Raw genomic sequence first — 27,243 nt, 5'->3', positions numbered from 1 at the left:
ATGACAAGAATCTACACAGAGTTTTGAGGATATTTGAGGAGAGAGGTATCCCTTTAAAAGGTGAGAAATGTAAGTTTGCGGTATCAAAAGTGGACTATCTGGGTCATGAAGTGTCAGGGGGGATGCAATTAAGCCCAAAGAAGACATGGTAAATACCATAAAGACCATTTAAAAACCAAAAAGCAAGAGTGAGCTGCGCCCATTTTTGGGAATGACGGAATTTTATCATAAATTTGTGATAAACTATGCTGACAAAGTGCAGGAAATGAGAAAAATCCTAAGGAAAGGTGCCGATTTTGTATGGAATAGTCAGTGTGATATGGAGTTTAATAGAATAAAGGAAGAAATAAATATGACTCGTCCATTAGGATGTTATGACACAAGAAAGCCAACCCTTATCACAGTAGATGCTAGTGAGGGTGGGCTGGGAGCTGTGTTATCCCAGAAGCAAGAAGATGGTTCTGAAGAGGTGATAGCCCATGCCTCGAGGGGTCTCAAGGGAGCGGAGTTAAGATACTCAGTACTAGTAAAAGAGGCTCTGGCGTATTTTTGGGCTGCGGAACGTTTCAGAAACTTTGTGTGGGGTATAGAATTTGTGATACGCACGGATCACAAAAGCCTGAAAGCTATTTTTGAAAATAAGGGCCTTGACAAAGTTTCTCGTAGGGTGGCAGGTTGGGTTACCAGGATGCAGACACATTGCTTTAGGATGGAAGTCATACCCGGAAGGGAAAATGTTTTGGCCGACAGTCTATCAAGTATAAGGGTGGCAGATTCTGAAAGTGTGGAGAGCGAAGAAATTGAATTAGTGTTTGTCAACACCGATGGTATTGTGTCCAAACAGGAGTGGTTGGATGAGATGGAAAGAGACAATATCATAAAGAGGATAATTCCCTATGTTGCATCTGCAGGATGGCCAAGTAAATTTGAATTGACGGAGGGCAGGAAACCTTATTGGGAGGTGAAGGATGAATTATCTGTAAATGATAATATTTTGTTCAGATGGGGAAGGGCAGTAGTCCCGATTGGATTGAGAAAGAAGGTGATTGATCTGGCACATAGCGGTCATATTGGAGTTACCAAAACCAAAGGAATATTAAGAGAAGATTACTGGTGGCTGGGTTTCGATAAAGAGAGAATTGTCTGGCAAATTGTCAGTTTTGTGCCAAGAGAGGAAAAGGAGTGGTAGCCAGAAAGCAACCTTTGGTGGACGTTGGTCTCCCGTCCAGGATATGGAGTGATATTGCCATGGACATACTAGGTCCTGTGGAACTAGGTTATGATCGAGGTAAATTTATTGTGTTAGTTGTAGATCTCTTTTCCAGATGGGTGGATTTTAAAATTGTAAGGGACATCACTGGTGAAAATATGATAAAGGTTCTACAGGAGATTTTTGCAATGAAACTGTATTGACGGACAATGGTCCGCAGTTTATTGGGGAGAACTTCAACAACTATTTGAGGAAGTGTGGGGTTGGTCACAAAAAGACTTCATTGTACCATCCCGAGTCAAACGGAGTAGTTGAAAGAATGAATAGGTGTGTGATGGAGAGTGTACGTATGGGAGAGGAGTGTGGTTTGGACAAGTTAGCTATGATACAGAACAGAATGTGGGCCTTGAAGATGGCGCCACATTCTACAACCGGTTTATGCCCGTTTGAGCTCATGAGGGGAAGAAAGCCGTATTCTATGGCTTGTCCACCATGGCTTGGTAGATGTAGGGAGATCGATCTGGTTGTGGATGAAGTTAGAAGGTCATTGGTGAAGAAAAAGTCAGAATGGGTCACGAGTGAAAACTTGAGGAGAGGAAAAAAGGAATTACACATGGAGTGTGGTGATTGGGTCAGAATAAAGAAAGGAGTTATAAAAAGGAAAGGAGATTCGCTTTATTCAGACCCTGTCAGAGTTGTGGCAGTCATGAAAGGGACAGTACGTGTGTCCGGCGGGCAAGTGTGGAATAAAGATAGAATTGCCACTGTGAGGAGAGGGCATGTGTAGACGGTGTCCGGGAGATAGAGTGAGAGATTGATAACTGTGAACTATTTATTGTGAAATTGTTAAATTGATTTAATGAATTGCAATCCGTTTATTGCGACATAATTTAGGTGATTTAACGAAAAGTTGCATGGAATGAAAATTTGAGTTAAAAAAAAAAAAGGGGAAGATTTGTTGTGTTGCTTCTTCCTAGGGCAGGGAACTTTCCTGTCTGAGGTGTATTGTAAGTAGCCTCATATATCACATGGTTTCCTTTATGATGTCATGGAATGTTTGTTCTCTGTTTCTTGTTTCTGTTCCAATATTGTCAGTTGGTGGAGAGAGCTGAAGGAAATGGAGCCCATGAGCGTGGGGGTCCTCTTTCCCCTTTACTAATCTAAATAAATACTTATATGAAACTTACCTGCCTTTGCCGCATCTTCATAACAGTATACACAAGGTATTTGGTCCTGCTCATGCACACAAGGTCGGCGGGCCTGCTTCTGTGCACATCGTGTGTGGACCTTCCTTTGTGTACAAGGTGTGGGGGCCCCCCGTGCATGGAACCCCACGGACTGGGTGCAAGGTATGTGTGTCTACTGAAATTTGCATTTCAGTTACATTATCTATTGTGTACTACAGTAATACAATGTTGTCCTGTGTTCCTTTTCAGAATGGATGTCCCTCAGAAGAACATGTTATGGTTGCATTAATCAATCCATTCTTGTCACTTTTTTTAACGTTTGCTATAGATTGGGGAAATATTAATTCTAACATGTCTTCTTACAGCTCTTTTTGGGCCTAATTTGCATACTTGCAAGTAGTCAGTGGTAGAAGTGTACCAAAAAAAGTAGTGGAGCTGTGACCCCGGCAAGGGACAGAGTAGGCAGTAAGGGAGCAACGTGCAACACATTTTTCAAGGGTTGCAGCCATGCTCATTGACAGCCGATTGAGTTGAAACAAATCTAATTTTAGCTGTAACTGCTATCGCGTGTTAAAGTGGAGAAGTGTGAAAAAAGTAGTGGAGATGTTAATAGTAAAAAATCCAAGTAGTGGAACACCGCTCCCGACCGTTCCCGCTCACTTCGACCACTGCATGTAGTCGAATTCCATTATCCGAGCTGCCGCTTATGATTTACTTTGAAAAAAATATGATGAATTATGAACTCTTTTTAACATTATATGACAAAACCACACGTTTCAGTTTTTCGTCATCTCTTTTTACAGAAGTCGATGAATCTTTCCAGGATGTGACGGAACCTGCTTCAGTAGACCAGGGAGACATTTCTGGAAATGTCGAAGAGTTTCGAAAAGATTTTATTTCTAGAATATGGTTGACCTACAGAGAAGAATTTCCTCCTTTGGAGGGGTCAGAGGGTGTGTTGACTACAGACTGCGGATGGGGATGCACGCTGAGAACGGGCCAGATGCTGCTGGCTCAGGGGCTAATGCTTCATTTTCTTGGGAGAGGTAGGTTGGTAGCTGCGGGCCATCTACTGATATGTTGGAGCCTGAAGGCCTCTTGTTTTGCGTAGCTTGGGTTTCATTTTTCAATGCTGTTTACGTTGCGCTTGTTGTGCGAAATTGTATCGTCGTGTGTGCATGCACTGTATATGTGCTTTAAATATTTGTTAAACAGGGATCTGTTTGGTTTCAGCTTATCTGGGTAACAATGGGTTTCTACTTGTAGTTCATGCTCTGATAGTTAGGGTGCCGAAGAGTGTCTTCTTTGTTGGAAATGCAAGCCATCTATCTACACATGTCCTGCTTTCTTTGCCTGGCCCTCATTTCTCACTTTGTCACTAGGTATCTGTCAAGTGGGGTGTGGGGGAGCAATGGGGGTACAATGGTCTGTAGACCTCCCTCCTCTCTTCTGCCAACAGTGTTGCCCATCCATTATCTGCGTTGGCTTGTTGTGCTGGGTAGTTACCTCGCCTGTTTACCTTCCATTTGCAACTACAAGTAGAACTTAAAGAACTTTTTTCTTTTAATTTGTTTTTATTCGTGAATTGTTTTATTGGGCAAAGCACTATTCGTCCATAGTTAAAGTACAAACAATTAGAATCGTTTCATATATGATAATGAACATACAAAATCTACATTAATAATGAATTCGTAAACAATTCATACATTTCTTAGCTTTGCAGTTAAAATTAAGACAAACTTTACATATACCATTTAGTTTAAGTATCTTGTGATAACGATAGATAAGAAGTGGAATAGAAGGCGGGATTCAAACAAGAGCCAAACAATAGAATGCGCAGAACAAAATACGAATGGTGGAATTAAACCTTACACAGGAATGGAGCAAGATGGTCTGCAGGAAGACCAAGGAGAGCAGAGCCATAATCTGACCTAGAGAGAACCAAGGAAGAGATAAGGAGTTGGGTAGTTGAAAAGGTTAGGAAAGAGCAAATTGTCCCAATATTAAAAAACTGAAAGTGACAGTAGTGGAAATGTGGGATTTAAAAGTCAGATTAGTATCAAAAGCCACTTCAAGATGGAGAGCTGAGGAAATGGAATAGATGAGGGTGAGGGCTAAAACAGGGGGCGAAAAGAGGATTTCTGTTTTTGTTATTGTGGAGAATTGAGAAACCACAGTGCATCCAAGCTTAACCAGCCTGTAGACGTTCTGAGATATGGTCATGCATGGATTCAGAGAAAGCAGAAGGAGAAATATCTGACCATCGTCTGCATAAAAAGATATACCAAAGGGTTTCATTATATGGGCAAGTTAGGCAGTGTACAGGGAGAATAAGAGGGCAGAGAACAGATCCCTGTGGAACATCCTCACATTGAGGAATACTTGACCAGGATGCTGTGCAAGTTGTCCACAGAACATTTTAATGTTGGATACCCACCCACCACTCTAATTAGGGGAAGGCAGCGGAGAGGGAGGGGGTGGCTATCCAACAAATAAGTGATATTCACCAAATTAATAAAACCAGTTATTTTAGTAAATGCGGTTTTCTTCAGTGAAATTTGCTTCCACCCAGAGAGACTCAAATTAATTAAGTGGGTTCCAGCAAGTGAAACTTTGCACATCGGATCTGCTCATAAGTAGAGGGTACAGTTCAAAGTGTACTCTTGGCTCTTTATGCCTGTGTGGAGACTACCAATGAGCTGAACATTACCACTATATGATGATGATTATTTATTTTATGTAAGTAATTGGGACCACTATAAAAGAAAAGGTATTACTTAAACCTAAGATGCACCAGAATGGTCTAGTCCATGCTTTCCATTATAAAGGGGCAATATGGAAGCCTGTATGCATGTCCATGGCTGGCTGGACTGTCCTCAGCTGGCAAATGATGGCATTAGAGTAGAAATATAGGATCTAGTAACAAAGGATACATCTTTAATGACATGGCCTCTGTGAGACGATGGAGAACATAACACACACATTGGCTCCTGCTATTCTGAAAACCTTTATGAATACTTGGGAGGTAGGTTCATGTCAAACCAATTGAGATGTTAAATAGGGATAATGGTAATTACTTGTACTCCAGTGAACTTGAAGCATTCGGAGAGCATGATTGATGCTAGGGCTCTCATGATTGGGCTCTTGTTGGTAAAAACAGTTTTCCATTTCAAATGCTACCTGTTTTTTACCATCTCCATGATTGACTCATGCAGTATGCAGCGTGAATACTGCATGATTGACAGCTGAAATCTAAAAACATTACTACATTTATTACCTTTCTACTTTAGGTGGAGTTAAATATTTCAATGTAAGTGCTATTGCAGGGGTCTGCAACCTTTTGGCTCTCCAGGTGTTTTGTACAACAACTTGCATAAGCGATAGCTAGTGTAGCCAATGCGATCATGGGAGTCGTAGTCTGAAATCTCTGGAGACCCACAGGTTGCAGACCCCTGGACTAGTGCATTCCCACAACCTAAGGCAACAGCCTTCAGGGAGAATCACAAAGGTGGTAAAAATGTAGGCTTCTCAGATGCTCACCAACTTTACTACACTATACACAGTAGGGACATTATTTTGCACAGTACAATAACACTTTAAGGTGCTGCTGTGTCTGACCTGTTTCCATCGTCAAAACAGGAATGGAAATTGAATGTTGCCATAAAAACATGGCATGCTAACGTTCTGCAATACTGCATGTGGTATTTGAGTAAAAGCCATCAGAATGTGGAGACCCATGGATGTCTGCATGTGGTAACTGTCATTATTGCTTGTGGCAATACGAGACGTGAATCGCTGGAACTTGTAATGAACCCCAAATCGGTCAAACATTTTTCCACGTTTCTATGCTGCATAGGATGCACGCTCTTAACTTGTCCCTATTACAGTACGTAATTCAATCATAATTAAGACGAGGTCTCAATAAAAGGGGAACAAATCTGGCTGCTATGAAGTGCATTCTCATGGTCCTTGTAGACACACTCTGTTGCTACGGGTAGTAGTATATATAATATTAGTACCCGGCGAGGGTCAATGAGCTTGTAAAATGCAAGCTCATTGGCCCTCGCCCGGGTCTTACCTGCCTGAGAATGCTCTGAACCTCCCCTGAATCCGAAGTGCTTTCCACAACTGGCTGCCATGGAAAGGGAGAAGGGAGTATCTGTAGTCACTTCTCCCTTTCTGTGGTGGCCATTTTGTTTACTTTTTTCTGCATTGGTTTTAATGGCCGCCATGGAAAGGGAGAAGGAACTACATGTAGTCCCTTCTACCCGGCGGCCATTTTATTTTTGTTTTTCTCGAGCAACAGTTGCAGCACCAATTAGTACCCAGGTATGATGTGCTGGGGTACTAATGGCAATATGACCCGAGGAGGGGGACCATTACCAGTCGGTTAATCCTCTGGGGCTCCGTTAAAGCTTTTGCTTCGCTCAGGCTTCCAACTATGGCCCCGGGGGCATTATCCGACCGGTAATGGCCCCCTCCTTGGGTCATATTGCCTAAACAGCTCTTTACATGTGTTTAGTGACTCTGATCGCCCTCTTCTACTGAAAAAGCAGAATCGTGGTAGGACTAAGGCAACCTTTCATGCTTCCATTGCATTGGGTAATGTGTATTACTTACATTTAAATACTTTATTATTATACTTTAACGTTTCTATGCCAAACATTATTATTATAGTTGCATTGTTTTTACAGTATTTTTAATGTCACATTATTATATTGCGCTTAATTACATTTAAACTCCTGTAATAAGTGCTGTTATTAACCAATTTATTGTAATCGATTTCTCAACACCAGAAGGATGACTGGCTGAATTGGCTCTACTAAGATTCAACTCTTTAACTGCAGGTTGGATACAGACGTCTAAGGAAAACCCTCAACTATTTGAGATTTGACTAGTCATGTATACAGACATACATGTGTCGGGGACGTCTTAAGCAATTTTAGGGCCCGGGCAGAGATGCATTTAGGCCCCCCATCTGCCAAAACAAAGTAGTGATGGGGTCCAGAATATCTGGTTGTGCCCTCCTCGTTGTGATCACAATCCCTAGCTTGGTATGCTGCCCCTTGGCGATCAAAATAATCATAGCTACTCCCTTCCAGTTGTCTTACCCTCTCCCTGCTTGCTGGAATCAGAGTAAAAAACACAGTGGCATTTCAAGGGCAACAATAACAGTCCAGGATGATGGTACTTGTGTTCTTGCATAGGGGAGGGCACCTTTTAACAATAGATGTCATGAGGAAGGTAAATGGGCTGTAGTATAAAAGCAGGACACAGATCAGAAGCTGTATGAAAAAGGTGGACGTACCCCAGAATAGACAGAGGACTCTGATTAGCAGCCTCAAAGAATGTAAACGTGTTTTAGGCATGGATTCAGGGGACAAATTGGAAGGAGCGACAAAGGTACATGTAGTGATCTGCCTCCTGAGCCTTCTCAAGCTGGAATCTGGAATGCTCTGGAAACAGCATTCTAGGAGGGAGCGACGGTTGCTGGAGAGCTGTGAGCAGCTTCCTTGGCTCTCTGCAGGCCCGCTTCAATAAAGTACTTCTTACCGCGTTGCTGAAATCTTTACAGTGACGACGAGGATGGCACAGTGAGGCTGGCCTGTGGCGGACTCTGCGCTGCTTCCATGCTTTGTGGAGTGGCCAGCAGAGAGGTTAGCGGAGGGAGGCGTGTCCTGGCCCAGGCAGACTACCTTGGTGTGGAAACGGCACCATCAGGTGAGAGTTGCGGGGGTCTAAGGGACAAGTAGCAAGGATGGGCTTCATTGCTTCGATTTTGGGGCCATGAGGACGTCATCACGCTTGCGAGCTTAAGGAAAGCACCTGCAAGCGTGAACACGGAACAGAGAGAAGGCTGCCATAGCAACCTAAATAACAATGCAAACAGGCACAGCAAATAGGCCTGCAAAACAAATCAATAGACATACAGCTCCCAGAGAAACGGCTGAAAGTAACATTCTCCTGGAATATAGAAACAGAACAAAACAAGCACAGGAACTGAAGTGGAAGCGCCAACTCAAGAATTGTAAAATAAAGCATACATTATAGACGCTCCACTCCAGCATAGATATGGCAGCTGCAAGTATGTCCCCACCCTTTTTACCTGAGCCAGGAATACCAACCATCAGGTGGTATGGGTGGAAGAGGTTTTTTGATACATATTTACTGGCTATAGGAGGGGACAAGTTCAGTCCTAGCAGGAAACGAGCTATCCTACTGCACAACCTTGGTGCAGAAGGGAGGAGTGTATACAATGGCTTACCAGAACAAGGAGGAAAGGGGGATACTGATGAGTATATCATTGCAGAAAAAAAATTACTAAACCACTTTGAACCCAAAAAGAACATTACCTTTGAACTGCACAAATTCTTTGAGAGAGTGCAAGAACCACAAGAGCCGGTGGAATGTTTTGTGGCTTCTTTGAGAAAATTTGGAATATTAACCAACTCATTGATGAGAGTTTTGTACGATGCACTAACAGTAGCAGGGTTCAAGAGAAACTATTATCAAAGGACTTTCCCCTAGAACAGGCAGTAGAGGTCGCCAGGGGAATGGAGCAGACTACTCGATACATGAGAACCATGAAAAGTGACAAACACGGAAATGAGATTGCAGCATTGAAAGGCAACAGAAAAATGAACGAAGGAAGGGAGGTCAAATGCTACAGATGTGGCAGTAACTGACAAATTTCGTCCATTATCTTCTGTCCAGCGAGGAATGTTAATTGCTTAAAATGCAAGAAAGTAAGGTCATTTTCCAAGAGTTTGTCATGAGTGGTCTACAGTTGAACCAATCGAAATTGGGGTGGGGGGTCTAGGACCAGAGAAAGAGGGAAGCCCAGTAAATGTATCCATGACCCAAGCAAAACACATGCTGGAAGTAAATGACGTGTCTGGCAAAGGAAGAGGGCCAACTGATGTATTCCTAATAAATGGCAAGGTGGTGACAATGAAAGTGGACAATAATGTCCAAAAGAGACATATGAGTAGTGTGTGGAAGGAAGCGTGGAAGTGTTACTAAGACATGAAATAGAACCATATGCATATGGTAATGTGAAGATTTAAGTATTGGGAACATTTCAGGCGATTTTGAAATGCAAAGGAAGAAGTTGCGGGGAAGAAATGTATGTGACCAATGAAGGGTCATCGCTTGTAGGGTGGAGCGAACAGAGGAAGCTAGGCATTAGAATCCAAGCTAACACGCCAGTACCTGTTACCAAAGCAGAGATAGGAGACAAATGGGAAAAGGAATTTCCAGAAGTGTTCTCAGAGGAGTTAGGAAAATTAAATGGATTCAAACACAGTATCAAGTTCAGGAAAGAAGCTGTGCCGAAAGTGCATAAAGTGAGAACAGTACCTCCAAAAACTGAGAAACAAAGTGAAGGAGGAACTAGAAACATTACTTCAAAGGGGGATAATTGAGCGAATTGAAAGCTCGGAATGGTTGTCTCTGGTGTACCTAAGGGACTTGAATAAAAACATTTGGGTAGCTCGCCATCCACTACCAGTCATTTTGGAGGAACTGGCAATCTTGAGCAAGGTGTTTTCAGTTATAGATTTGTCCTCGGCATATCACCAAGTACCCCTATCAGAGAAGTGTCAACACCTCACAGCTTTTGTGACAACGGAAGGAACATTTAAGTGCTGTTGCATGCCGCTTGGCTTAGCCTCAGCGGCAGCTGTGTTTCAATAGATTATGGAGAAGGATTTGGAGGGGGAGCCAAACCTTATTGTATTCCAAGACGACATTCTAATTTATGCTGAATCGAGTGAGAAACATGATGAGCTATTGAAAATAGTGTTGAATAAGCTGAAAGGTGCAGGGTTAACAGTGCAGAGGAAAAAGTGCAAGATTGCAGTGGAGTGTGTGGAGTATTTGTGTCATGTGGTATCATCTAATGGCATAAAGCCTAAACTCAGCCTTGTGTAAGCGATTGAAAAAGCTCCAAGCCCTAGGGACAAGGAGTAAGTAAGGTTATTCTTGGGTTTAGCTGAGTATTACCACAAGTTTTTGAAGAACTTTGCTGTATTTCCCCACTCCTTTAAGGTCATTGTTGAAAAAAGGGGTCACATTTGAGTGGTCAAATGTGTGTGAAGAGGCGATGCAGAAAATAAGAGGACATAGTAAAGGCACCTTCTATAGGGAAGTTATCTCCAGAAGAGAGGTGTGCTTTGTCTGTGGATGCCAGTATTTTGGGATTGGGAGCAACCCTCACACAGTATGACAATAACAAGACAGAAAGAATTATAGCATTTGCATCAAGAACTTTGAAGGGGGCTGGAAATAATTACTCAGTCATTGAACGAAAGACATTGGTGATGTTTTGGGCAATATGTCATTTCAAGTTTTTCTTGTGGGGCAGGACTTTTTGGTGAGATCGGACCATAAACCATTGGCCCAAATGTTTGAAAGTGGGAGCTGGGCAGCAGGATCACCCTGGATTAGCCAATGGTGTTTAGGTTTACAAGGATATGATTTTGGAGTGCGATATTTACCAGGAAAGTAAAATGTTGTTGCAGATTACCTATCCAGAATGCCCACCACAGGAAGAGAGGAGGTGGTGTGTGGTAAATGGAAAGAGGAAAATGTTGTGGCGGAAGTTGATGTGGGACAAATGGAGTGGGAGCATAGTGAACAAATGGATGAAGACCTGCAGATCATCAAAGAGTGGACGGTAGAGGGATGGCCCAGTGAAGAATTATTAGAAAAGAAGTTTGAAGTGCGGTGGGAAGTTGAGGATGAACTGAGCATAATTGATGGGAGGCCCCGGAGAGAAATGTGTGTTGTACCTTCTGAAAAGGTCAGGAATCTATTAGTGGAATTGGCTCATCAGGGTCATCTAGGGTAAGGTGCGCCCAAGAGGAAGCTGAGGAACCGTTTTTGGTGGCCAGGCATGGACAAGGTGGCTGAGAAATGTGTCAAGAATTGTGTTCCTTGTAGCCGGAGTGATAAAAACAAGGTTGTGACAGAAACTCCCCTCATTCCCAATTTTGTACCTGACCAACCCTGGAAGAAGTTGGCTATCGATATAATGGGGCCAATTATGGTGTTAGGTGAAGGGTTGAAATGTATATTTGTGTTGGTGGATTTCCATACGAAATGGGTGGGATGGCGTGCTGTCAGAGAGGTGACAGCAAAGGAATTAGTGATATCCTTGGAGAGTTTTTCTGAGAGAAGGATTTCCTTCAGAAATTGTTTCTGATAACGGCGTTCAGTTTTCATCAGAATTCATGAAGACATTTCTAAAAAGTTATGCGATTAAAGCACACACGTACAGCTCTATATCATCCTAAGGCTAACGGATTGGTGGAAAGACCAACTGGTTTATAAAAGGGGGAATTCAATTTACGTTCAGGACTACCGTAGAAAGAGGTTTTCAATCACATGATGTGGGGTTATCGCGCAATTTTACGCCTTTATCTCAAAGTACAGGTGCATATGGAGTGCAAAAGCATACAGAATCACAGCAGATACATGTCACTCGATGCCCAATTAGGGTGGCTCGAACCAACCGCTAGAGTTATTCATCACATGGTTTACTAACTGGTTTACACCCTCAGCTCTGACCTTTGCGATAGTGGAATTCACGAGCTTGGCCGATCTCCCTTACCAAGCCCGATAGAAATAGTTAACCACAGAGTGCGCTGCCAAGTGATCCTTAGAGCTGCATAAGGCCATTGCTTGGGCAGGGATTCTAATAGATCTTGCTCAGAGCAGGGGTTTTAGCTAACGCGTTCTCATATCTAGATGATGGGAGCAGATCAACAGGAAGCGGTCAATACTTTCAGCTCAATCATCAGAGAATGGGCACGCTTCTGTGGTGTTTCTATTCCACTAGTTGCGCAGCCACGCCACTGGTAGGAGGATGCCCATTGGCAGCTTGCTATATAATGATCTCATGGACTTGAGGGCTACATTGTCCAGGTACTCTTCATAACCAAAGCGTGTTTCAAATCGCATTACTTGCTTAACTGGGTGTATTGCCCTATTATATTCAATACTTCTGATTCTGTCTGCCAGGAAAGTGTTTTTGACAGACAGCTTTGTATTAGCGTACATACGTTCTGGCGCTGTCCAATGTTCGCTCAGCCCAATACTATGAGGCTCTCTTTATGTGGGCAAACCATGGCAATGAAGTGCCGCCTTCTTCAGCCATTATATCAACAAGGGATTCTCTGTACCTGGCCAACCTTGCAGTGGTCCAAATCCTCAGCCAATAATATTGGTTTGGACTTGCATAATGATTCCTCTCTTTGAAGATTTGTTTACAGGTATACTGGCAGGTTGGGTGCGTTAAGGGGTGGGCCTAGAATGTTCTTCGTAAATGTATTCTCGATAACTCAGACTTTTGCAGTTGATAACTCCCAATAATGCAGCTCCATACAAAGCAGCCTACCTGGCCTGCAGTTTGTATGCTTCAATTGAGACCCTTACCCACCCCATTGCCATGTTCCTTTGTGAATCTAGCTAATGCCCACTATACCTAGCCAGTGTTTCCCCGGACCTTGCCACTTGAGCGTTCCACTTGTAATCGCATTTGGCCAATAGCCCTAAATAATTGTAACTTATAAACGGCTTGATTAGCTCTCCATTCAATTTCAGCCTTATCACTGGCTTTTTCCTAGCCCTGATACCCATACATACCAGTGCCTTAGTTTTTGCCACATTAATTTTTAGCCCGTTTGATCTACAGAACTCTACAAAGACGTTTAATTGGGGCTTAAGCCCTACAGGTGTGTGAGATAAAAGAACTGTCATTTGCAAACTTGAGGATGGGGAGTTTTTCTCTAGCCTTAGCGGGGGCATTAGAGGAAAAACTAACAGTTGCCCATTAACTTTTGGGCTAACGTGCAACATTGGCAACCCCCCATGTGAATTACTACCATTTCTGTTGTGCTTCCATTGACAATCCACCCGATTACTGCCTCATTATTTGAGTAGAGTATTTGAATAGCCCTCTAACGGTCAGCAATGCCTAAGTTAATAGCTTTGAGGAGCCAGGAATGAGATGCAGACGTGGAGATCTCATTGTTTGTTGCAAACTTTTATTAAATGATATAATATGGCATTTGTAACGCCTATATACAAGCGTTTTAAGGCGCGAGAATAGGTTTTTGGCCACATGATGTATTTTTGCTTTGGACCTCTTGACAAAGGAGAGAGACGTTTGTTTTGGTTGAGGTAGGGAAACGCCTCCTAGATTAGGGATAGGAAAAGAGTGATGGGGTATGCCTCAGCCCAACCTCCTTCTCGATAGGCGTCTTCCATCTCTCAACTTCCTCCCAACACAAAGGTTTAAATCCAACCAAAAAGTTTCAAATGGTCAATATTCACAGATCCAGTGGAAGCCTCCCTCTCCCAAGTTTCTTTTGCCAAAAAGTTCAAACAGAGAATAATCAAGTTCCTTGAGGCCCAAAAGGATATCCCTCTCCTTTTTGTATTACAATCCACTACCGGGAAAATGGCTCACTTCCCCAGGTTTCTCCTAGCATTCAAAGCTGATTACAATCCGAGTCCTCCTTAGAATTCCTCTCTTATTGTCTCACAAATTGGGTGCGGGTGCCAGACTCGCAGGTCACCAGGTATACCCAGTTTAGCAGGTTCTTTTACAGCTTTATAACAGTTAATAATTTCAAGGACATGGTTCTTACTTAGCATTTCCTTTCTACAGCAGGTTATCACACGTACTACACTTTGCCTGGTGTGCTGTTCTGCCAGGACCTTTATGCAGCTATTTTCAATAATGTGGATCAGTACTTCTCATCTGCTCATCTTGACAACAATGTATGTTTGGTACTTTTCATCTGTTCACTCAGCTTGTTTTACAAATATTCTGTAGACTTCATCATGGCTCAACACAATGTCAATCTCTGTTGCTTGTCTCCATGACCATCAGTCCGGCTTCAGAGCTGCCAGAAGCACGAAAACTGCTCTCCTGAACATCTGTGAAGACCTGCTCTCCAACCTTGATTCCAACACCCGTTTCCTCATCCTATTTGATCTTTCTTCTGCCTTTGACACGGTCAACGATGCCATCCTGCTCAACCGTCTCCATGATAATCTGGGTATCACCGATCAGGCCCTGGCTTGGCTGACCTCTTTTCTCACTGATCAACCCTCCCAGGTCCCACTTGGGTCCTTCCTCCTCTATCTCTATCTCTACCGATGGTGTCCCCCTGGGGTCTAACATCTCTCCCTGACTGTTCAACCAATACCTTCCACTTCTTGCCCACCGCATTGCCGCTCTTTGCCCCAACTTTCAGTGCTATGCGGATGATACTCAACTCATTTTCAGTCTCCCTTCTGCCACTTCTTCTTCCTCACTCATATCTGACTGTCTCCTATCCAGGAGTGGTTTGCCACCAATGATCTCTGCCTTGATGCCAGTAAGACTTAGATTCTCCTCATCGGCACACTTGCTCCCTATTTTCCTGGTGCTCTGTGGCTGGCCTCTCTTGGCCCTTTTCCTGCTCCCACCTGTGAGGCTAAAAAACTTGCGGTCATCTTTGACTCCACACTCTCCTTCTCGCCTCACATCTCTGTCTCTAAGAAGTCACACTGCCAGCTGCATCTCCTCAGAGGTATTCTTCATTTCCTCTCCTTCCCCCAGAAGCTCACTGTCTCCAGAGCTCCGGTTCTCTCTAGGCTGGACTGCTGCAACAGCGTGTTTCTAAATCTGCCTGCTTCTACTCTCTGAAACTCATCCAGAACAGGACTGCGAGACTTGTCCTTGGCCTCAAGCCTAGAGATTGTATCTCTCAGGACTGAAATCTCTGCACTGGCTCCCAGTGGCTGCGAGGATTAAGTTCAAAACCCTCTACATCATCCACAAGGCCTTCTGGGGCCAGGGGCCTCAATACTGTCAACTCCCTCTTCCTAAATATCTTCTCGAGCTCTTCGCTCATCTGCCTCCAACTCCCTCAGGGTCAGTTGCTTCTCCAAGCAACGTGTTGGTGGTAGATCTTTCTTCGGCTGGGGCCTCCCTCTGGAACAGTCTCTCTGCCTCCCTGAAACTTGAGGAGAACCATCTCTGGTTCCGGAAGCACCTCAAAACCTTCCTGTTTGCTTCTGCTTTCTCGCCTCCTCTCCCCGGCTGAACTCCTGGCTTAAACTGCTACTGCAATGTTCATCTGGGCATCCTTTGATCTTGTGCCAGGCCCCCTCCCCAGCCAGTTGCACACCTGCATTGCCTCCCTGGCATATGCCCCTGCTCTCCTCCTTAACATCTTTTCCACTGGCCCCTGATGTCTGTGTGCCTCCTGCCTGCCTCCTCATCACTGTCTCTCTCACCCCCTCGTTACTTTCCTTCTCTTCTGATATTCCTCCCCTACCTTCTCCACTCTGTGTGTTTGACATTGTCCTTTCTTCTCTCTCTCTATTCCTTCCTCCTCCTCTGTTCTGCAACCTTCTCCCGCTCCAGCCTGTAACACTGATCCCTATCCAACTATTTTCTAACACCCACAGTTCAGGGTTTGAACTTGGTTTTGTAAGTGAGTGACGTGTGGCTGCTTTGCATAATTCAGCTGTGGGTTTCGAGATTGGCGCATTCTTAGGCGGACTTCACTTCTCCTGTGCGAATCCGTATGCTACTGACTGCCCAGTGGCTCTGCTCAGTGAGACTATGTAATGGCCATCCACTATCTTGTAGTCCAGGAATGTTTTCCTACTGGCCCCTAGACTGGATGGCATCGTTGTAGTCTTCTGCAGAATTCTACTGGTTCTGAGTCTCTACTTCCCGCTCTTGGTGTTTTAATGTGATATAGTTTATTGGGGCCTCTTGCAAGCTGTGCTTCAATACCTGTTCCGAACTGCCAACTGACATCTACTAGTGAGATCACGCGACACACACAGCCCCACATTTGCAGACACAGGTGGCATGGGTCTGTAGCCCGTGGGCTTCTAGTTCCAAAACCTTGGTTATACTTTCTTTGCCACAATGGGGGTTTTGGGAGCAGTATCATATGTTTGAAGAAGGAGGCCAGGCATGTGATGTGGACCTTGTGAGATCACTGAATACCACTTCCATGGAGCGCATCACCGAGCAGGTGGCAGCGCCTGGGGCTCAGCATCTCCCAATCCCCATCCCATAGCCTCCCTTGTGACCTTCTCACAGAATGTATGGATTTGGAAATCCAATTAACTCTCATATATTTTAAAGGATAAGGAATGTGTGTAGAAAGAACATTGCCAAAAGTAAGTTGGTATTGGGGAGCATGGAGAGAAAAGCACTGTGACTGATCATATTGCATCCTACATGCTATCATAATATGTACTGTTTGCCTTCTCCCATCATTGTATAGCTCATTGTGAGCCAATGCCCGACTTTTTACTTGAAAGGAGCAATTGCATTCCTGTCAAAAAGATTCAATTCAAACAATAAAATGGACAAGCACTGTAATTTAATAATTGCATTTTCCAAGGTTTGCATTCCATCCCCCAGATTTTGATGTAGGCGGAGCTACACCTCACTGATGATGCCAAATGATGAACAATGTCTGGGGTTGCTTGTGGTCTTGTGCAGAAGGGGTGTGACCAAGCAGTTAGACTGGATGGCCCCTTTTGAGATGGGACCAAGCCTGATTTTCATATGGTCTTTGCCATTTCTGTAATGGCTTGACAGACTGAAGAATGATTGTCTGGAGGGTTGCCCACAGCTATTCCAGACGCAAAGATGCATTGTAAATCTTCAAGCCATCCCCTTGTTTGTTTTGCCTAAGCAGTGGATTCAGCATACTCTAAATGCTAAAAAGAAAATAAAAAAAAGAGCATGCAGAATGTATAGGGGTCTCAGCCAGCTTAAAAATGCAGATTTAGATGTGGCAGATTCCTGACATGGAGTGGAGAAACCACAGCGTTCAATTTCCGCTCTGAATCCCACTCCGCCTGAGGAATTTGTAGCAAAATGGCCCTTAGGAGTAAAACTATGTGCGGTTTGTTTTAGCACGCCATGGATAACTAATTTTCCATCAAATTGAGTTTTTACAGTTGAGCGTTTTGTAACCTATTAAACGATATGACCAAGAGCTAAGTACTCTGGTTCAATCCCTAATAGAAGTGTAATGACATCCTGTTTCCAGTCTGGGATGTGCCCCTAAAGGTTTAGGTATCCTGTTGGAATATTTGAACTTTTATTTAAAATATTTCAGACTGCAATCCAAAACATTTTTTTTTAATTGTTTTCTCTGCATTTGTGGGGTTTAAGTTGCAGTTGTTTGAATGTTAAATAGTTTGCATTAGTCTATCAATTAAAAACATGTTACAAGATTTTATTTATTCCAACTCGTAAAGCTAAATCTGGGTGTTTCAGACAAGAGGGTATCCCAGAGGAGAATAAACATGAAGACAAAAAAACATCACTGTTAATGTCAATTTGAACCAGTTCACGTGTTATTTATGGACATTTATCTGAGAAACCTCCTCACAAATTAAATGGAACCCATCATCATCCGTTATGTAACATTAAAAGATGTATATGAAACCTCAAACAATAGTGTGAAATGAAGACAAACCACCCACACAAATATATTCACCCCAGGGCTTGTAAAATCTATGAGCCCGCTAGCATTGGCATGTAGTTTTTATGAAGGGCTAGTACCATTTGCATGATACTCGACCTTGCTTGCGATTATGGGAAGCTAGAAACGTACTTTGTTTGCAGTAAATGGCAAATTCAAGTTTCACAGTGCATGTTTGACAGCATTGCACCAAATATGAAGTGTGCTTATGCGACAGGCACCATTTTACAAAAAGCACTAGTAAATATTTTGTCACCAGTCACCTTGGGGCAAGTGGCAAGACCAGGTAAATTAAGGAACTCACCCTGCAGGTCTAGTGGGATTTCTAAGAATTTGCAAGGCCTACGCCCTAAATTGCTGTGCCCCTGATGAAAATTGCACAAATAGGGACTGGAACATGTTCTGTTTGGAATAAATATTATGTTTATGTGGGTTCTGTTGGTATGCAGGTGAAACGCCCAAAACATGAGAAGAGGTACTGGCTGTGTAAATTCTATTCGTAGAGAGATCTGGTCCTTTTAGTGTCCGGATTGTTGACATTTGTTTAGCATTTTTGTCCACGTGTGAATTGCACTTAGTTTTGACACATTTTTACAGAGCACTATCCGCAGCAAAAGGTTCTGGCAATTATATTTATAGTTTATACCCATGTCACTTCAAGGGTTTCTTTGTCAGCATCATTAAGTTATGTTGTGCCTGATTTGCAGTTAACAGATAGAATGTGGTGTTTGTGTAGTTGGGGAAGCTTCGTTAGTGTTCGATTGTATGGCGGAAGTGCCCAGTAGTACAAGCATTAAGTAGGAAAGGCATTGGCTTTTTTTGACATATGGGCCATTTGTCACATTAACCAGAGTCCTGCCATTTTGAACTAGTTCCTGTTTATAATCTATAGCTTTCTGCCATTCATGGCACTAGGCTACATTTATGAGCTTTGGACCTGTTAGTTTAATTGGATTTTATTCCTGCTTCCCCTTACTGTGGGCTGAGATTTTAGCACACCCTGTTCCTCAGGGCTATTGTGAATCCTCGTACATCTTTAATAGGGTTTTGCCAATGGATTTAGGAAACTTACAAGTACAGCGAACAGTCAATCAACATGTAGACTACCTTCTGATCTGCAGCCCAACAGAGGAACAATGCAGAGGGGACACAGTAATACTGCAGAGAAGGGTTACAAGATAGACAAGAAAACATTGGAGTATTGCCAGAAAGAGGTAGTGTGCCTGGGACAAATAATATCAACAGGAAAAAGAATAACCCCAGAAAGAGCAGCAGCAGTTAAACGCACACAACAGCCAAGCGGATGCATCAGTTTCTAGGATTGCGTAATTACTGTAGGGATTTTTGACTGTTCCACCTACACCAAACTCCTGCTGCAGGGCTAAAAGAAGCACAGAAAATAAAGGGACCCCATGTCTGGATAGAAGAGATGACCACATCTTTTCAAGAACTTAAAAACACTAGCAGTAATGCACCCGTTTTAGCAACACCTGATTACAACAAGCAATTTTTGTTCTTATAATCAAATGGTCCAGTGATGACCGCTGTGCTCACTTCGGGTGCAACGCCCGAAACATGAGAAGAGGTACAGTCTACGCCAATTCTATTAGCAGGTAGAGTTGGGCCTTTTGGTGTTAGGATTTTTGACATTTCGCAGTCGCTTCAGGATTGGTCATCTTGGGGGTCATGCACATCATGAAGTTGTTTTGGCCAATGAGAAAAGGCCACTGTAGCAACAGTAATAGCAATAATATTGTCCAATCAAAACTGATTATTTTTGCGGACTACACAATCAGGTCCTTTGTAGGGAGGCAGCATTTAAATGATCATGGGCCGGTCACTGACCGAATGGTTTGAGTTGTATAGGTTGTGTTTTGATTTTTGAATAGGGGCTAGCCATTTGGAAGCGTGGGATTAACATGTACTTAATATTTGTAACAAATGTTATGTGGGTTTTCCACTATAAACACAGTAAACTGATATGATCGTTTATTTATATAGCGCCTATACACAATGTTTTTCAAAGTGCTTCAAGGCAAGGGAGGGAACAAGGGAAAATACAACCACATTCTTACAGGCCATGAACAGTAAGGATGTGAAATTAACTATCGTACTCGGCCTGACGACATTTCAGATAGTGCAAGAGCTAAGACATAGATAAGGAAGGGAGCGGGAGAGTGGGAAGGAAATGGAAACAGACAGGTGACTACCGTACTAGGCCTGACGACATTTGTGGAAGAGCCGGAGAAAAACAAAAGGTGAGGGAGAGGGGTGCAGAAATGGAGGGGAGGAACAAAACAAGCGACTATCATACTAGGCCTGACGACATTTCAGATAGTCCATAAAAGTCAAATCCAGCATTTGCCACAAGACGGTGATGGTGAAGGAAGGCACCAGGTGGGCGTGGCTTGCTAAGTGGTGGAAAAGAGCGGCAAGCGGGAAGGATCCAGGTGAATGGGCCTTGCTAAGTGGTGAAAAAGAGCGGCAAGCAGGAAGGCACCAGTTGGGGGAGGGGGGCTTGCTAAGTGGTGAAAAAGAGCGGGAAGCAGGAAGGCACCAGGTGGGCGGGGCTTGCTAAGTGGTGAAAAAGAGCGGCAGGCAGGAAGGCACCAGGTGGGTACGGCCTAGGCCAGGTGACCTAGATCCACTTGCACCTGCTCCCCATCTGCAAAGGAAAAGAAGCTGGAGAACTCCTTAAGTAGGGAAACGGAGCGGCAAGCAGGAAGGCACCAGGTGGGCGTGGCTTGTTAAGTGGTGAAAAAGAGCAGCAAGCAGGAAGGCACCAGGTGGGCGTGGCTTGCTAAGTGGTGAAAAAGAGCGGCAAGCAGGAAGGCGCCAGATGGGTAGGGCTTGCTAAGTGGTGAAAAAGAGCGGGAAGCAGGAAGGCACCAGGTGGGCGTGGCTTGCTAAGTGGTGAAAAAGAGCGGCAAGCAGGAAGGCACCAGGTGGGCGTGGCTTGCTAAGTGGTGAAAAAGAGCGGCAAGCAGGAAGGCACCAGATGGGCGGGGCTTGCTAAGTGGTGAAAAAGGGCAGGAAGCAGGAAGGCACCAGGCGGGCGGGGCTTGCTAAGTGGTGAAAAAGAGCGGGAAGCAGGAAGGCACCAGGTGGGCGTGGCTTGCTAAGTGGTGAAAAAGAGCGGCAAGCAGGAAGGCACCAGATGGGCGTGGCTTGCTAAGTGGTGCAAAAGAGCGTTAATCAGGAAGGCACCAGGTGGGCGAGGCTTGCTAAGTGGTGAAAAAGGGCAGGAAGCAGGAAGGCACCAGATGGGCGTGGCTTGCTAAGTGGTGAAAAAGAGCAGGAAGCAGGAACGCACCAGGCGGGCGGGGCTTGCTAAGTGGTGAAAAAGAGCGGCAAGCAGGAAGGCACCAGGTGGGCGCGGCCTAGGCCAGATGACCTAGAGCCACTTGGACCTGCTCCCCATCTGCAAAGGAAAAGAAGCTGGAGGGCTCCTTAAGTAGGGAAACAGAGCGGCAAGCAGGAAGGCACTAGGTGGGCGGGGCTTGCTAAGTGGTGAAAAAGAGCAGCTGGCAGGAAGGCACCAGGTGCGCAGGACGGGGGTGTGTTGACAGAGCTGACTGACGCACCCAGGCATATTTGTATGTAATAAAACTTGTTTTTCTTGCTAAACGTGCACTTTAAAATGAATTCCTTGGATAGTTTTTTCTTACCGGTTTTTGGGCCTACCGTGCAGTTGCATGTGTTTGTATTCATGTGACACACTATTGTTTGATGTTTTACATACATCTTTTAATGTTACGATGTGATTTCTGATGAGTTCTAAACATCAATTGACATTATGAGCTTTTTTAAATGTTTTTCTAATGTCTTCAATGTGATTAATGAACATGTATAATAGAACACTTTTTTCAGTTATGTACAGCATACTAAGACGCCGTTCCATCGAGCAGCACTCCTTACATGTTGGTTCCAAACACCTCATCGCAGACAAAAATCAACAGACAAACTGCACGGGTGGTACAAAGTTAACAACCTTTATTTCATAGTTTGATGTTTTAATCAAAATATCCCAGTCATATTGTTGCCAGACGGCAGCCTGACTTGTTTCGCCACAACCTAGTGGCTTGTTCACAGTAACCACATGAGGTGATTGAGGTTGACATTGACAGGTAATTTTGCAGAACTTGCCCACTCGCATTGCCAAATCGATTTTATGAAGGATGAGTACCATTTGCGCAGTATTCGACCTTGCTGGCGATTTACAGGGATGTTTGGAACTTTTATTTTATATTTACTGTGAAAATATTTTGTTTGCTGTAAAGGGGAAATACGTTTTGCTATGCATGGCTGGCCTTTGGGTGGCATTGCATAAAATATGAATTGGGCTTATGGTGACATGCACCATTTTATAGAAAGCACTGGTCAATTCTTTGTCACCTGTAAACATGTGACGAGTGCCTGTCCTTTAAGTCAAATATGTCAACTTAGAAACTCATCCTGCAGGAAGATTGATTTTTAACAATTTGCAAGGCCTGTTTTGTCTTCACAAGATTTAATGCACCATGATAGAATTACCTCAAAAAGCAAAGGAAGTTATTTTTAGTATCTAATACATTATTCAAGGAAATGTTTGGTGAGAAATCCACTACGCAGTGTAGGAAAACAAGAGCTTAGGTCAGGAAGTGCCACTCCGAAAGCGCTCTTCAATTGTTCCTAGGTATTGTGACCTGAAACTCATTCACTTGTGGGGGGGTTTATTCACAAAGCATGTTGCCAAGTGGACTATGTTGGTTGCTTGTTGTTCTCTGTATCGTTCAGTGGAAAACTGATTGATAGTAACAAATATTTGTTATGTCAAAACACTATTTAGCATGGACCTGGCCAGAAGCATTGAACCAAGAGCATTCAGATTCAGACTTATGGACAAGCTTTACATCAAAAAAGTTGGCAGCACCATTTGAAGCACCACTTCCTGAAGAACGAAAATCCAGCGTTCTGCCAAATTCAAGTTTAGAAAACCAAAGAAACATTAGTGGGGACCAAGAAATGGACTGTGTAGATTGCCACCGAAAAATAATTTCCTGGTTTGCAGATTGCCCTGGTGCACTCTTTGGTTTGCACCAACTAACCGAACATGGAAAGAATTCAGGCAAAATGGCAGGAGACTGGTACGGCCCAGCTGTTGTTGCTCATCTGTTAAGGTAAACCATGTCTTTGTTTTTATTTTTTTTCTTGAGGCTTTTCAGTTTTGAAGACAACACATTGAATTGGGTGTATGCACTCAATCTGTTTTATTTGAAACCAATATATACCTTCAGCGCTACAAGCACATGAAAGAAAAAGACAGGGGCAACAGTAAGATCCATAAAGGCGTTACATTAAAACATTGTTTAACACCCTCCCATGTTTTCCCTCCCAGTTACAGATAGAGACAACATTAAGTTGATGGGCACCTCATAAACGTGATTTTAAAATGTTTGGACTGTGTGAAAACCACAGGTATACAGTATCTGTCACACATAGGGAGGAACAGAGGCGGTTAATCTTCAGGAAAATTATGTTTGAATTAAAAAAACAAGCACAAATGGGCTTCTTGGCAATATAGAGTAAGAAGTTCACATATCGCACATAAGAGTAAAACCCAGGAAAAAACCCACAAAAGACACATGCTGGTGGTGTATTGGAAATCCCAACACCTTCCTTATAAGCCCCGGTTTCAGGATCTAAAAGATTCATAGATCTAGAAGAATCAAAGTTTCCCCACTTGGATAAAGTCCTGGTTCTATTAAGTACTTGTTGGAGGACGGCCTACAGTGTATGGCTAACTCAAGAGGGATAATATTCAATCAAAACTGTGCAAAGTTGTAGAAGGACAGTCAGTGAAACTTTCCTAATGTAAAGGATGTTGAAGTCCAAAATATGTCCATATGACGAGCTTACTTTATGGCCAGACGTCTGAAGTCACTTTCTATTCTATAAAACCAAATCAGATTCACAAGCATCAGCCCACCTCCATGATCTGCCAAACTCTGTCCCATGGAGTGGAGTGCCACTGCACACCTCTTTACAACGTGTCCTGATGTCATGGCGTAGATGGACCACAGTCCAGTTTGCCACAGTGGTTCAGGCTTCTCCGTACCATCACAGCTCTGTACCAAGGTGTCTTCATCCCAGCGGATGAGGCTACAGCCATGCAACTGGCAAGCCTTTCCACCTCCTTGCCACAGGGTTGCTGTCACGGCAGAGGAATCAACACAGAACTTGCATTCAAGATTTCAGGTATCCAGAGTCCTTTATTGCACAACAGAACTGCTAAGATATTAGGTTTACCAGTATCTGTTGTGGGGGATCAAAGTAACAAAACACCTCAAGCATTCTAGTAGACTATAGTCTATCAATACAACCTTCTCTGCCTCAGCCAGTTGGTGGACACAAAGCACTCCTGTTTGGGATTTAGGTTTCCCCGGCACTTCTTTTTTTGCACTTTTGGTTGGGTGCTTGACTTTTGCTTAAGTTGTCAGGATGTCCTCATTCTTCTCTTTTTCTAGAGCCAGCAGCACCAGTCTTGGTGAGCTGCATCACATGCACATGCACATGGACAGGCTCTTTCATTTCTTGGTTAGAATGACTGTGGTCCATGGGGTTCTCTAGGCTAAACATGGTTAGTGCTGGTCGTAGGCCCTACCTTTCCCAGCATTTGGGTCTTAACCAACTCGCCAACATTTTGCCCCTAGGCTTGGATACCACCTCCTTGACATCCTTCACTTACTTGGATCTGGTCTTCTCCTTCCATCTTTCCTCCTTGATGCCTCACCATGCTCTGGTTTTCGTGACCTCTCTTCTTAGCTTCTCTTCTTTACTCGGCCCCAATTATCCTGGTTGTTTTAACTAGTCTTATCATTTCGGCCACTTTCAATTTCTTTCCATCATCTACTGGCTATTCTTTTTACTTTACACCCTCCTGGTGCTTAGCTCTTGTGTACACCTACTCCTTTATCTCTTCCACTTCTTGCTTCTCGGGTGGTCTTTCATCCTCCCCCTGATAGTTTTTCACACCCTGCTACTCTCCTCTCACTTTTGCCAAATTCCTTCTCCCTCTCTGCCAACTCCACTGTACTGTAGCCTCCATGCACAGCAGCAGATTCTCCTGCCTTTTACTCATGTAGCTGGTAACCACCACACCTTTCCAAACTTGATTGGTCGTGGGTCCACTCATGGCACCTCACTACAATTGTCCGATAGCTTCCCGCTGGAGTTTTGCTTTGTAACTTTGTAAGTTTCTAACTGAGTGACTTAATAGAACTATGAAACCCCAACTGACCTTGAATTCTCTTTATGCAGCATTTCGGTCCGAACTGTTAATAGGGGGTGCCATCATTTTGCAATCATTCAGTCCAGATTCATGGGTCGGGCTGCTCGGCTGAAGATTGCAGTCATGGTTCTGAATATAGTTTAAGTGTCTGCTTCATAACGTTGAGCTGCTTTCCATGAACTTTAATGAGGCAGCCTTGCGGGCAGCTGTACAGGGAAGTGCAGGAAACCTAATATTGTCTCCGCTTGTACTAGGACTCTAAATCCAAATGATTCCACTTTTGGGGACTTGGCGATGCACTGATTTAAATTTTGGTCCTTTGACAAAATCATCCAGTTGTGCTGTAACGTGTAATTAACAGATTCTGCTGGCAACTTGAGGGTGTCTGTACTGGCATCAAAAACGTGCCCCTCAACATGGGTCACAGTGACAACTTTATTCCAGTTAGGGATCTTTACAGGAACCAGCAATGCCTGTTCCTTTAGCAGTTGGCTGAAGGGATATTTGTACACAATAGCCTAGAGTGGGGATCCACCATTTCTATCACCTCCAGGACTATTTCACAAAGCATGTGGTGACACCCCGTGTTTCCCCTTCCCATCACCTGGGTTGAAACATGGGATTTCATCAGAGCTCAGTGATCTGTCAAGTATAGGCATGGCCGCAGCCCCACTCCGGGGTCCTTCTGGGTAGAGTTTCTGTGCCCTCTACCAACGTCTCCAGTAAGACTTTCTTTGTCAAACAAGACCTCTTCAATTATCTTGTGTTCTTTCTGTTTGACCAGTTTCTTTCTCTTTGCTCTTATATCTTCTCTCAATATCTAAATGTTTGCTAACCACTCGATATGGACAAAAGGTGCCTCAAACTACTTTGTACCTTAGTCCTAGGCTCCCCTCTATCTGTGGCTGCACTGGGCTAATGCTGCCCCTTTTTGTAACTGGCTTTTAGGTTGGCCTCCTGTGAACCTACCTTCCTTCCTAGGTTGCAGTAACAATAATCGGTTTTTATTGGTTTTTGCATAGCATATAAAACATTAAATGCCCACCTACCTCCTGCACTCTTCTGAACCTCCCCCACTCTTCCTCCCATCAAGAGATGGACAGATAAGTAGTTGTATTATCTTCATCGAACATGCCCGCCGCAATCGCAGTATGTCCAATATTCTCGGTCGATGCGGACACCATTGTACCCTATAATCACTTACGAGATATGACAGCACTTGCCCCCAGCCTTGCCTAAATGCTTCCCAGTCCCCTTGCAAGTTATAGGTTACCCACTCCAGAGTCACTAAGTTCCAGACTTTCCGCAACTAGTCAAACTCTGTTGGTGCTTACCTCTTCTTCCACTTCTGTGCTATTGCTAGCCATATTACTAGTAGAAACATAAACCCCCTTAATTGCCTCTTGGTAAAGATCCGGTTGTGTGCACTGGCTTGTTGCAACCAGACCGATAAGGTCCATTGTCCATGTTTGTTGTTGTAAGCTTGTGTTGGTTGTGTTAGTGTATAGGTTGGCTATCCCAGTGGGTGTGTGTAGTGTTTGGTGGTGTGTTGGGAGACAGGAGCAGGGGGTTAGTACTTTGGATGCTCTCCAAATTCTTCTATGTGGCTAATCTACACAAATCTATACACTGTTACAGTCTGTGTGACACGTGGCACATCTTGACAAATCCATCTAAAAGTGCTGCATGGCTAAACTTTACAATTTGTGTGACTCGTTGCTAATACATGTTATATACATGATTATTATTGAACATATTCTTAAATTTGCATGAGCCCTGAGGAAGACGCCATTGGATATAAACCCAGATCAGTCCTGCCCAAAGATTTTTTGCCGTAGCACAGTCAGCCTATTTGCTAATATTTTAGTTTACATCTTCACATCGAAATGTATTAATGCTGTGGGCCTGTAAGTCCCAGGGAGTGTCAGGTCCTTGTTAGGTTCTGGAAAAACCACCAGTTTTGCTTCGTTTATTGTCAATGTAATATGTCCCTTGGACCCAAAAAAAATTCAGTAATTTAGTGCGCCACAGGATTACGATTGCCCCGATTTTTATTTA

The 27,243-nt window shown here is 43.7% G+C and overlaps 1 protein-coding gene across 6 annotated transcripts in view; it reads left to right on the top strand.

Annotated features, from left to right (window-relative positions):
* ATG4C (autophagy related 4C cysteine peptidase) overlaps positions 1–27,243 on the top strand; it is a 522,028-nt gene that overhangs the window by 227,634 nt on the left and 267,151 nt on the right. For all 6 annotated transcript variants that reach the window (XM_069642011.1, XM_069642014.1, XM_069642012.1 and 3 more), the window contains 2 exons: positions 3,201–3,443; positions 22,744–23,074. In XM_069642011.1, coding sequence (XP_069498112.1) covers positions 3,201–3,443; positions 22,744–23,074 — 574 coding nt within the window. The remainder of the gene's footprint in view (positions 1–3,200; positions 3,444–22,743; positions 23,075–27,243) is intronic.

Source organism: Ambystoma mexicanum, chromosome 1q, assembly GCF_040938575.1.
Source record: "Ambystoma mexicanum isolate Mex_15411 chromosome 1q, UKY_AmexF1_1, whole genome shotgun sequence".
Taxonomy (NCBI): domain Eukaryota; kingdom Metazoa; phylum Chordata; class Amphibia; order Caudata; family Ambystomatidae; genus Ambystoma; species Ambystoma mexicanum.
This window is presented reverse-complemented; position numbering and strand designations above follow the sequence as displayed.